Source organism: Micromys minutus (genome assembly GCF_963924665.1).
Source record: "Micromys minutus genome assembly, chromosome: 15".
Taxonomy (NCBI): domain Eukaryota; kingdom Metazoa; phylum Chordata; class Mammalia; order Rodentia; family Muridae; genus Micromys; species Micromys minutus.
In genome coordinates, this window is record NC_137984.1 from 56023019 (window position 1) to 56036384 (window position 13366).

At 32.6% G+C, this 13366-nt stretch overlaps 1 protein-coding gene across 2 annotated transcripts in view; it reads left to right on the forward strand.

The window, feature by feature from the left end:
- The window catches only part of TSC22D2 (TSC22 domain family member 2), a 44254-nt gene that overhangs the window by 11145 nt on the left and 19743 nt on the right, over window positions 1–13366 (forward strand). The window contains exon 2 of one of the 2 annotated variants that reach the window (XM_080929616.1): window positions 2719–2790. The exons of the other annotated variant lie outside the window; for it this stretch is intronic. Within the exon in view, the coding sequence (XP_080785742.1) occupies window positions 2719–2790 (72 nt within the window). The remainder of the gene's footprint in view (window positions 1–2718; window positions 2791–13366) is intronic. 2 annotated transcript variants of the gene reach the window in all.

Below are 13366 nucleotides of genomic sequence, written 5' to 3' on the forward strand. Positions count from 1 at the left end.
GACTAGAGAAAGAAAAAGCCATTGTAAATACCAATGGGCACAATTAAACAGTTACTTTGAAATGACACAAAAATGGAGGGGCCTTGGGGTCTAAGGAAAACTCTGTTAATAAGATTATTTGAATGCTAAATGAAACTTAATAGCACAAAGATGTAACTGAAAGATATTAAACATTTGGGTTTTTGAGTGTATATTCTCCTGCAAGAAATTACATTTGAAACCAGTTTTCTAACAACTTACATGAAGTAGGGATGCCAAGGCGCTGAGGTGGAGAGGGTGGTAGGGAAAGGGAGCACCTTCATGGAGGCAATGGGGGGGATAGGAGTGGGGGAAAGAGGATAACATCTGAAATGTAAGTACAGAGAATATCCAATAAAAAAAATTTTAAGGGGGTAGTAAAGCAGCTCTTAGAATGAAGAACCACTGATAAAAATCTGTTCTTTCCTCCTTTTATTGTACTTTATTTCATAGAACCTTTTCACGCCCTAATGTTTACTGTTAACTGTAGATAATTTTTTAATTTTATTTTTGATTTATACGAAAAATATTACGTTTTTTAAAAATTATGGCACTTTATAACATGAGTCATGTGACTTTATTTAAAGCCAATTTGCTTAGGTGGTGAATTTGCTTCAAATTAAATGCAGATATTTTCAAAGTCAAACTATCTTTTTTTTTTTTAAATGTCATCTCTCTGAGTAGACTTAATTTTAAAATACTCTTAGTAATGAAGTTTTAATTCCAAATGGGCACTAACTTGGAAGTTTACTCAGCTATTCTCCTCTCCCTCCGTCATCTTCTTAGTTATTTCATTAAAGTTGAAGTTTCTAAACAAAATATAAGGGATAGCAAACCAGTTCTCATATGGTCCTGGGCAGATCTGATTTAGTTGGTGGTGGGAGGAGCCAAATTAGGTTTTCAGATCATTTGCTTTCTGTCTTAGCTGACTTGATTTTGAAACACAGTGGGGGGAAAAGTGGCTTAATAAAAATTAGCAAATATTGGAATCCTCTTAAATTTTGTTGTTGGAAGATCTAATTTGTACTTTTGATTAAAGGGTTCAAAGAATAGAAAGGAAATAATAGAATAGGAAAAGCAGTGAGAACTACATTGTTTAAGAGTTCTAATTAATTCAACAATTACTTTTGTTATTCTCTGTTATCCAGTGTCAGTGTGCCTTTTCTGGTTTATCTAAAGGGGTACCTGTTGGTTAAAATCTAAAATGTTTTCTAAAAAGAAATTGTACATGCAGCATACAGCTTGACTCAGTTCTGGTTTTAAAGTTAGGATTCTGTTGGTTTTAGTTTGATGATCATTGATATTTGATTGCTATTGCAGACAATTTTGTAAATAGTTTTAAGGTTTTTTTTAAATTTTTATTTATGTATATGTGAATGTGTGTATGAATATATATTATGTGCCTGCCAGTGCCCGTGTAGGCCACAAGAGGGTGTTGGATCTCCTAGAACTGTAGTTACAATGAATTGTTGTGACCCAGCTAAGATTGCCACCTACTCTGATATTTGGGGAGTTACTTTTGTATGATCCAGTTCTGATCAGTGAGATAGGAATAGTTAGGTAGGGTTATTTTGGAAATTGAGTCAATAAATATAAAGTAATGTGAATAGCATCTAGTATATAGCAAGCATGTTCTTAGCTGCTGCTCTTATACTAAAGCATGGATCAAAGGTTTGGGTTTTTGTTGTTGTTTTTCCTTGTGGACTCAGAGAAGAAAGATTGGTTGATTGGGTGGGTGGGTGATTGATTGATTTGGCATAAGATACCATGGAGTTGGGGGTCCCATGCAGTTATGAGAGGACCCTGGTAGCTAAACTAGGGCCCTCAGCAACAGCACTTAATGTGGTCTCAACCAGAGTGGCCATTTTCAGCTTAAAGTCAGAGACTTTTAAAGAGATGTAACAGGTACTTGTTAATGCCCATAAAGTACAGGTAGATGGTGAAGGAGACATTAAAATTATGCTTAATGACTGAAAGCTGTTAAGAACCAGGTTTCTCAAAAGTTTAGCTCCTTAAGAAATTATTCCTAGCATACAGAGTCAGTTGTACATACTGGAGTTTGCCTACATTAGCTCATCAGTTACTTACAGTTCTGTGATGTTGGCCCTAAGGAAAGTAGGAATAAGTGATATAGTTGATAGTTTTTTTACCCTTTAATGAGACAGTACATTAATGCTAGAAATTAGAACGCCCCCCAAACATATACTAGCCCAGAGAAACTACTCATGAATAAACTTGAAGTGGAAATGTATCATGAGTAAATCAGGAAGGATTTTACATTATTTATTATTAGCTGTTCTTACTTTTAACAAATCCTGGGAAGCTATAGCTTAGTGTTGTTCATGTATAGTCTACTGGAAAACAGCTAAAACCATAGATAAGGCATCTGAAACAACTTGGTGTTGATAGGCTCTGAACTGGTCACATCGATGTATATATGCATAAAATTGAATATTAGTATTTAATGTTATCTGTTATTCTTTCTTTTAGAACTTTGGTCCTGAATTTCTGTGGGTTCTGAAGTGTGTGTGTGTATGTGTGTGTGCACAGGCAAAGTATTGTTTTAAACAATAATATTTTTACCTTTTCCAAGTTTAAGTGGTTACACTGTGTAGGAATCTAAAATCTTCCAATTTTTGTAAGTTCTGATTATACTGTACATTCTCAACTTCATTTCCATTTGATTCTTGGATCTCACAGGAATCCTTCAACTGCTTTCTACCAAGCGTTCCATTTGAACACGTTTCAGGAATCAAAGAGCCTCTGGGATAGGTATGATTACTTGATATGGAATGCATACATGCAAAAGTGTATGCATGAATTGCTTTGCATAAAACTGATCTTTGCTATTTTAAAGGGGGATGGATTACATAGAATCTAGCATGGGACAAAGCAGCAAAATAAACCAAAAGACTATTTTCTATAAAATGTAAATGTGCTTTTTATTTTACTGCATTCTGTCCATATTATATCTTTCTTTTTTAAGGATTTACGTATTTGTCTTGAAATAGTCACTTCATATATCTTAATACTAAACATTTTTTTTTGTTAAATTGGTCTTAATTTTTATGCTGTTTTATAGGATTTATAACACACACCACCACTACTACAACTTCAAACTAAAAAAACCAGAAGAGGGACAAGACCTTGACAACAAAATTGCCATTAATTGTCACCAAGTTTGCTTATTAGAATTTCATAGATCTGTGCAATTTATAAGCCCTCAAAACAGTTTGTTTTTTTTCACAGAGATATTGTTTAGGTCTTATTTTTCCATTAAAACAAAACTTGATTTCCTTTTTTGGCAAAAGATACTTTGGTTTATCTTTCTGCTTAACACACATTTTTAAATAGCGTATGCTTTGTTCAGTTATTTGGCTGAATATTTACTAGCAAACCATCACTTAGTGTTTAATTAATAGGAGTTGAGCGGACTGGTTTTTGTTTTTTGTTTTTTTGTTTGTTTGTTTGTTTTGTTTTGGTTTGGTTTTGGTTTTGTAATTCTCATAAAGCTTGTTAGATTCTTTTAACTCTGCCTGGCAATGCATTTGTGTCTTCTGGCATAGTTTTGGATAACACTTATGGACTCAACTCTATCTCTTTCATTAGAAAAGAAACTTGCTAAGAGCATGTACGTGTCATATTAAGACATGGTCTGCATTGGCTTAATGGGAAATGGTAAACCTTTATTGTAACTTTTAGGCTTGTGTATATACCTCTAAAGCTATTTTCTAAACAAAGAATCTTGTCGATGGTTTGTTCCTTACTTAACAAAAAATCATTTTGGGTAATTTTGAAGAGGAGGTTTCAAAATTTGTAGTACTGTTTATGTATAATCAAATTTTTTAGTTTTGCTCTAGCAGTATAAAGTATTATAAATAAATACATAAGTAGATTATAGTGCAAAATACTTGGAGTTTTAGTCATTCAAATAGTACTTGAGGTGAACCTTATGCTTTTTCTGAATACAAAGAAATATAGTAATCTGAATATAATAAAGTAGCTTTTAATGCAGTTTAATTATTTGTAATATCTAGCCCTCATAAGCTGTCATGTCAGTATGAATGCTGTATTATTTTCTGGAGAGATTTGATTTTTATTTTTTATAATTTGGATCTAATATCAAAATGGTCCTTTAGGTTTCATTATAAGACAACCATAGAAGTTACTTGCTCATAATTTGTTGTTACAATGAACTACTTACGTGTTCTCTTTAATACATACCAAATCCTTTTAACACATCAGAAATGAGACAAGTGGCTGTATCTGTATTGTTTCTTATTGGTTAAAAATAATTTCTGAGCTGGGGAAAAGGCAGTGGACCTGAACGTAGATCCCTATCATCAGTGTTTAAAAAAAAAAAAGATATAGATGTAGCAATCAAGGCATTAGAATTGTGGCAACAGAACACTCCCAGGATCTCAGTAGCCTGCTGGTCTACCCATCCAGTATAACCAATTAGTAAGCTGCAGATTCAGTGAGAGGCCTTGCCATAAGATGAAATAGAGTAAGACACCTGATATTGACCTCTGGTCTACACACACACACAACACACACATACCCCAATATGTAAATTTTCTTTTGGAGCCTGTTATATAGAACTAAAGAAGTTTATTGGATATTTGTACGGTTGCCAATATAATCAAAGCTTAATATTGTAGATATTTTTCTCTGTAACCTGTCCTGTTTGGTACTTAAGTAACAAACCAAACACAATGGAAACTGGGGAATAGTTTTCTTTTAACTTTATATGAAAAAAAAAATTAAATGTGGTCTGGAGATATAGCTCAGTAATAGAGTAGTTATACACATGCATGCACACATACACACAAGCCAAAGTGGAAAATTACTAGCTTTATTAGTTATAAACAAAAATAGAAAACACTTTATACAGTTTTATTTGGCATGTCTCTACAGACTTGTTAAGGGACACTGAGAAAGCAATTGTGGTTCTATTTATTCATAGCAGATGGGTTAAAGATTTTTTTAATACTAGGCTTAAAATGTTAATTATAACTTTTGACTTTGTTTTGGATCTCACCAAAGAGCCTAATTTTGGACTACTGTAAATTAGGGAGTTTCTTTTTTTCCTTTTTTTTTTCCCCTTTCTTTTCTTTTTTATTCTTTTTTTTTAACAGTTTACCAGGTAATTAATTCTGTTGTTAAAAAGAACCATTCAAAGATTTAGGACAATGGTTCTCAACCTTCTTAATGTTGTGACCCTTTAATTATAATTCCTCCTGTTGTGGAGATCCCCAACCATAAAACTATTTTGTTGCTACCTCATAACTAATTTTACTACAAGAATCATAATATAAATATCTGATATGCAGGATATATGTCAACCCCACCCCATAAAGGGATCATACCTGCAGATAGAGAACCACTGATTTAGGAGGCCATAAGTGATCTGTCTATATTGTTTACATATATTTTGAAGCATAAATTTTCATATTAATGTTGCCTGATACCATATTTCAGGCTTCTTTTTCTGAAATCTTGGAATGATATCCAGTAGAGGTAACATTTTTTAGATTTATTTTTATTTGGGAGAGGTATTTTTATTTGTGTGTAGGTACCTGTGGAGACTATAAAAGGACATCAAATTTGTATCTGGAGTAAAGGTTGTGAGCTATCATGGATGCCAGTAACCAAACTTGGGTCCTCTGGAATAATTGGAAGAGCTCTTAACTCTTGAGTCATCTCTCTAGTCCTGGGGATAGCTTTGAAAGCCAACTTATAATAATTGTCTCAGAATATCTGAAGGTCCATGCTTGCACCCAATTTTAAGGACTGAAACCTTTTTCTCCTGCAAGGATACTTTCAATTTATTAAATCTTTACAATTAAAATAAGAATAACTAATATGCTATTATATATTAATAATTTACCAATTCTTCTTTGTTTCTTCCTGTATTTAAGTTAGAATTAACAATTTGAGAGACTTTTAAAATAGTCAGATTGCCTTTGTCTATATTCAAATCATTTTTTCCTGAGGTGTCTAGTGTTTGCTTATGTACTGACATTGAAGCCTTCCTTTTCATCATTTCGTAGGTACCATCATAGTTTGTGTTCCATATTTGTCAGATTTACAGAGTCTTCAGGGCCAGTTGGTGAAAGTCGCTACAAATATGAAGAGAGTGATACTATAGCCCAAAAATAATCTAGCCCTTTCTTAAGCTCTGTGCATTAAAATAAATAGTGTAGCTTATATAATTAGCTTTCTAGGAGGTTATATTTTTGTGAAATCGATTTTCTGTGATATTTGCACATACTAGCATTTTAGTGATACTAAATTTTGATTACCTTTTAAAAATTATGCTCATTAGATTTCTTAAGTCTACCTGGTGTTTTGCTTTGTTTTGTTTTCAAAATTAGTTTAGAAACCTGTCTTAATAATCATTGAGAATCAAACATTAAGAGGTTTTATCTATGAAGTTTAGTGTAAGAATTATAGCAGACAGTTTTACCATCTCTTAATGGCATATCAGAAAGATAAGGAGTGCTAGAGAAAAGAACATTTAGACTAAAGGGAGGAAGTGAGACTGCTTATAAAAATTTGCCTTAGGGATAAGCACTTGGAGTGTTTTGTCCTCATGAAGAAATTGGTTAAAACTCTGGGAAAAGATAACCAGATACATAACCCACATAATTGAAAATGATGGCTTTTTTATAATATGCAAGCAGTTTCCACTTCACAGGGAGAGTTGGAGTCATTGGTCAAAGCTACTTCAGCAGGTAGCTTTCTTACTTGAAAAGTAGATATAATTCGGTATTGCAGAGTTAGAGAACTGAGGAAAAGGAACATTCCAGTTAGAGAAACAGTACTGTGGACCATCGTAAAGATAAGAACTCACACATATGTGTGAGTTAGTATAATAGAATGGTTAGATTTGACTTAAAAGTATAAAAGCAGCAAAGATCTTGATTGAACAGAGAAAAAATATGATTGTCTGAAAGTAGGAATCAATCAGTAAGATCTTAAAGCTCATGGATTATAAGCACCCGAAGAACTTGAAAGCGTCAAAAACCCAGTTGACTGGGGAATTGCTTATATTATAGGTTGCATTAGTAAAAGAATTAGTTTAGAAAGAGTACATATATAATGAGATTTATGGTTTTAGCTGTTTAAGTCCAAACTTTAGAAGAGGCCAGGATTTCAAGAAACAGAATGAGGTAAGAGTCAAGCCAGAACCATGCGCAGTACCACCTGGCATTTAGAGGTCAGAACAGAGAGAATATGAAAAAAGGTGTTTTAGAAATGGGAACATTCTGAGAATATTGCTTTCTAACAAAAAAGAAAAGTTTGAATCTGCTCTTAGGCAAATTGTCTACTTGCTGGAGTTTTAACCATAATCTTAAGTTTACTCTCTGAAGTGTTGTTTCATTGCTTCCTAGATATTTTTTCTTGTAGTTTTTAGTTTTTACTATAGTTCATTTAGAATACTTGATATACTGATACCTGTTTTCTACACATCAGTAGACTTCAGAATTGACAATCAGAAATTGTTTAGCAACTTACCAGGCTAAATAGTTTTGTTTCTTTCTTTACCACCCGTCTTTGTTTAAATTATTACACCTAAGTCATCACACAGAGATCATGGTAATTATGTTCAGGGTGAAATTTTAGCTGAATTAAGAAGGTATTATTTATATATATTTCTCACCAAATTTTAAGAGAACCAGAGCTTTAAATAGCAAAAAACAGTAATTTTACTAACCTACTCTACAAAATCTAGAACTTTATAGCAAAGATTTATTAGGAGAAACCTCTTATTAGTCTCGGGACAGAATAAGAGAAAATTGAAATGCACCCTAAAATTACTAAAGTAGAACAGATAGGGTGCCTTTCTTTTGCTATTTTGTTTCTCCATTGTATTCATCAACAGCTTAAAACATAGGTTCATACTTCAGTATATTTAAACTCGTGTACAGTTTGTAAGACTTTTGAAAAGAAATATCAGATGAAATTGTAATTTTTTTTTTAGGATTTGGAGCAGTTAAACTGTAGCTGGTGTTCTGTATGTGCCTGTACACACATGTTTATACTGATATCACAAACAAATCATTGAATATTTTGGTTTTGGTGATCGATAAGGAGAACTTTTAAATAAATGCTGTGAATTACTAAAAATTAGCTTCTATGTTTGGACTTCAGTTGGCTACTTCTAAAATACTTGTTTTATTAAGAAGAAATATATTTTAATAGGAGAAAGGAATTATCCTTTTGCTAAAAATCCTTAAAAATAGTATCTTTGTTATGACGATATCTCTTCAGAATTTAAAGATTAATTATTATTAATATGGAAAGATTTGGAGGATGCTACTGTTTGGGTTTTTTTTTTTTTTTGGCTTTTTAATTCTATAGTATTTGAGTCAGAAGTAGTGGTATCCTCAATATATTAAAGTATATGTGCAGGCAGTATGGCTGTCACTGTCCACAGTTACTTATTTGTACATATTTAAATTAAGTATGTAATATACTCTTTATATATTGTATCGGTCATGGTGGCACAGGCCTTTAATAACAGCATTCAGGAGGCTGAGGCTGGTGCTTCTCTCTGAGTTTGTGGCCAGCAACTTCTAGAACCTCCAGAGCTAAACAGAGGAACTCCATCTCAAAGAAAATCAACAACTCAGAGTTAAATATGTAGTTTCCCATTAAGAAAGTATATGAATTTCTTTACATATTCTTAAGTAGTATATAACTGGCCTCCATTTACTTTGTTATTTCATTCTATCCAATTTCAATTTTTTATTTTGTTATTGTACCCTTTGTAAATTTATAAATGTATATAGGACTGGGGTATGTGACTTAGTGCTAGTGATGAGTTTGTGTCTAATTACATGTGAGGCTGTGGACACAAACCTTATCACTGAGAAGGAAATAAAGGAGGATGGGCAAGGGAAGTAACGCCGTGGGTAATGCTTGCCACAGCAGCTCGAGGCTTCGTTTGATTCACAGCATTTCGAAAGGGGTGGGGGAAAATCAGGAACAACAACACACCTGTTCAATTCCAGCACTGGAGCGGATCCATGGGGCTTAAAGGTCAATGTGTAGGCCCTAGTTCAGAATGTAAGGGGAGAACTGATTTAGGAAGCATTAGATGTCAATTTCAGGTCTCCATATCTTCAACACATGTAACACATACATACATACATACATACATACATACATACATACATACATACATACATACATACACATTGACACAAAAATAAATATTATATGTCAGCATGTAGAGGCTTTTCTCACTGTATCATAATCTATTAGATCAGTTCTAACATTTGTTGTAGTTTCTGTGTTAATTTCTGGGAACATTTGGTCTTCTTGTGCTTTTATCCTATCAGGACTATTTAGATTAATTGTTTATCTTAAATATTTAATTTCATATTCCTAATACATAATCTATGGAAAAACTATGTGTAAAAGTATAGGGAACTTGGTACAGCAATGAAAGTATATCTACGTATTTATGGGTAGTTCTATAGAATTTTTAGAATACTTTTAAAGAATTATGGTTTATACTTGAAGATGGAATTGTGTATGATTCCAAAGATACTCATTTGAGTGGCAAACAAAAGGTTAGGGATATAGCTGTCCGTGGTAGAGTATTCACCTTGACTTTAACACCTACTGTGTCAAGTGATTTTCACAAAAAGTCATTTGGGGAAATCTTAACGAGCTTATTATTCAGTGTCTATCACTTTTCAGATTTGGACATTTTAAGTCATTCATTTGTGCTCTCCTACTCATTATTTTGTTCTGTGCTTTTTTTCATTTTGTTTGTTTTTCATAAACAAAAAAATGAATTAAGTGATGGTAAACATACATTTAGTTCCTACCTTGAAATTTTCAAAAGCACATTGTCAGTTAACTGTGATTTTCTTCCTAACAATAGTAATATTGTTAGCTCGTGGTTGATAAAGTCTTCTAGGTAAACACATAAAATGAATTCGAGTGGTAAAATGTCAAACATCATCTGATTACTCTTTATTCATCTATAAGTACTTCAGCTAATTTATTTTAGAATAAGACTTTTCTACCATTTGGAACTTAATTATTTGAAGTAAGTCTTCAAATACAACCCTGTTCTATATAATAACTAATTCTTTAAAATGTGTGCTAAAGGAAAAAATTGAAATGGAAGTTTTGTATTTCTTAAACATAGTTTTTAAACTCTGGGGCTATATTTGCACAATTATGTTTATATTTACTTTTTCCTATAAGCTTATCAGTAAAGTAACAGAATTTGCTGTATGTATCGCTAGTTTAATTCTGTCTCCCAAAGCCTTCCTAGGCAATTAACTGTAATACTGTGCATTAGTTAGCAGGCCCTTTAACAAAGAGTCAAGCAGATAGCTCATTAAATGACCAATTCATTCAAGCCTTCTAGACAAGCAAATTACCAGTGCTGTCAATACACATTTCAAGAAGCATTTAGTTTATTAAATAGGACTATTTTATCTTGTAAGATTTTTCTCATAAGAGTAAATCATCAAAATTAGACACTTTAAAAAAAACTTTAAAAATATTGAGTGTTTTGATTGCTAGGATTATAACTAATAATTTTCAGAGACATTTGGTGATAGTCGATAAAGCAATCACAGCTTTGGATAAATATGGATTTTTGCCTTCACCAGGTGATTTCATTATAAACTTACGCATTCAGGGGGAAAAATCCAATTCACATAATTTTAATGAAGTCAAATGTGTTGTGAGATTACATTTGGAAAGATTGTATTTTTAAATAGTCATGTATGATATTCAAAGGTAAAATCTGTGGCAGCATAATGCACCTCATACATTTAGGTCAGATACCGTAGATAGCTGCAGAGTTTCCTTTCTAAGACTGTCTAGTTTTGAACATACTGATCTTCCTCAATAATGGGTCTCTTTCTTTCTCCCTCCTCTTTTCCCCTCCCAATACACCCATTAAATAATTTTATTTAGAGTCTAATTTAAGTAAAATTGCATCCACAATTTTTGCCTTTGTTGTGGATCATTAACAACTAAAAATAAAAATTTGTATTATAAGATCGGAATTTTTTTAATGATGTCATTCTTTAGGGATTGAAATAGATGCCCATTAGGAAACTTTCTGGCAAAAAAAAATAATAATAATTTAAGAAGATACTCTTAACAAAGTAGTTTTGGCCATTTTTAAGTATTCTCCAGTTTTCTTTGCCTTCTTTATCCAGATATTTCCAGGACCACTGTTGAATAATATGAGATATACTATTTTCATACATAAAGCATGTGATGAAGTTTGTTCTTACCAACATGGGAGTATAGACAGACAGATGTCAGAATAAACATGGAACGCTGTAAGCGTTGAAGTGATCCATGCAGATTTTTATGATCATGCCAACTGCACTGGATTAGAAACACCCATAGATTATGGCCAGAGAATAGTGCTCCAGTGCACTATATATAGTGTTAAATAAACTGTCTATACCAAGTTGTATGGTGTTGTCAGAGTCTCTGAACTATATGATCTTACACTTTTAATTGGTTCCATTTCTGTTTGACTCTTCACTGACAAGTATTCTGGTGGCCTGAAACTCCAAGTTGGAATTTTAAGTTTTAATTAAATCAAGTATTTCAAATTATTTCACATGTAAAAATATCGCTTGTGTAATCACGGTAAAATGACCCTTTGCTTATGAACAGTTCTGAAGGCATTTGATTACAGCACTTATTTACTTAAACTCTTTGCTAGAATTTTTTTTAGAATTCAGCATCGGAGGAGGAATGTGACATAATAATGATCGAAAGCCGAAAGTTTAAAAGTTGTGATGCCCTCACATGGTTGGAGGGTTATTCTAGCTTCTAAGGACTGAGTGTTGTCCACACGAGTGTCATCAGGTCATAAATTGGTAAGACTTATGGATTAGATTTCATGTATTATACCTGATGTTATTGTGTTGAGATGACTATATGAACAAAATGAGCACGCTGTGTAATTAATAGTGTGAAATATAAGTTAGACTTAAAATTTTAAAAGCTTGGATTATGTAATAATTTCAAAGTCCCTCGAAGTACAAGCTCCTGTTCCTGTAGTATTTAATAAGTGAAGCAGTTTTAGAAAGAAAGTGAGATCCTGTATGACAGTGACACTAAATACTTGCTGCATCTGCCATAGATGCTCAGTAGTGTAGTTTGTGCAGTGAAAGCCCAAAACACTGTGCAGCTATTTTCCAGGAAATATTTGAGAAGTAATTTTTAAAGGAATATATTTATTTTCTTTATAAAATATTGTATAAATTTTATTTCTTTGGAGGATTTTACTTTCTTCATAAAGGCCACCTTTGTTTCTAAACACAGCCAGTTTTTTCCAGTTTTAATGTTGAGAATACTTATAATGCCAGTGTCGTATGAAAAGAGTATATTAGATGTCAGTATACTTTTTTTATATCCTGAAAACTAATTTCTCTCAGAAGTCTCTGCTTAGAAAACAGCTTGTTTTATGTACCTTCCTTGGTGCATTTTCCAAAGCTGTGTTTTAATGAACTAAACTCTTAGTAGGAGTTAGGTCAGGATAAATAAAATCTTTATTTTTTTTTAATCTAAAGTTCATACTTTAAAAATGAAAGGAAAAAAGTATGGGCTAAGCTTTATGTCCATAATTATATAGTTATAGAACTAATGTTCTTACTAAGGTATGGTATACAAACACTACAAAGCTATCAGGAACTATTTGAAGTTACTGTCTAAGAAAGCTAAACGGTGTGGGTTGATAATAAGCAAGCCACTGTAGCTGTTTCAACTTCATACTCAAGCAGACATAGTCTTTGTACACTATCCCCTTAGCCACATGCATGCCTACACTGACATCTCAGTTGTTTCTAGTGTGGTTTACTACTCTGTAAACTTAAATTCCTTCACATAGTAATTGTGAGTATAGAAAGAAATAAAACAAACCAGTAAATTCTTCATAGAATGTACTTCTTGTTTTTTTCATTTTTCTATAACAAATCTGCCTAATTCAATCAAGAGAATGTCTATAATTTGTCTGCAGTATATTTAATAGTTAAAGGCTTCAGAAAATTGTGAATTTTAGAAATTTAAGGTGGAATTGTACAAAATCTTATGTAAAAAGTTGAGACCATTCATCAAATCTTCAAGAATAGTTACTATCACTACTGAATGCCTGGCTCTGCTTGGTGGCATCTGCCTTTAATCCTAACACTCCAGAGTAAGATCTTTGAAGTCCATCCTGGTCTACATAGCAAGTTCCAGGACAGCTGGGACTGCATAGTGAAACCTCTGAAAAATAACAGACAAATAAAGTGAATGGGTTTGTTTTTAAAGGCAAGTCTTGTTAGTCAGCCAAGTGTATGATTTA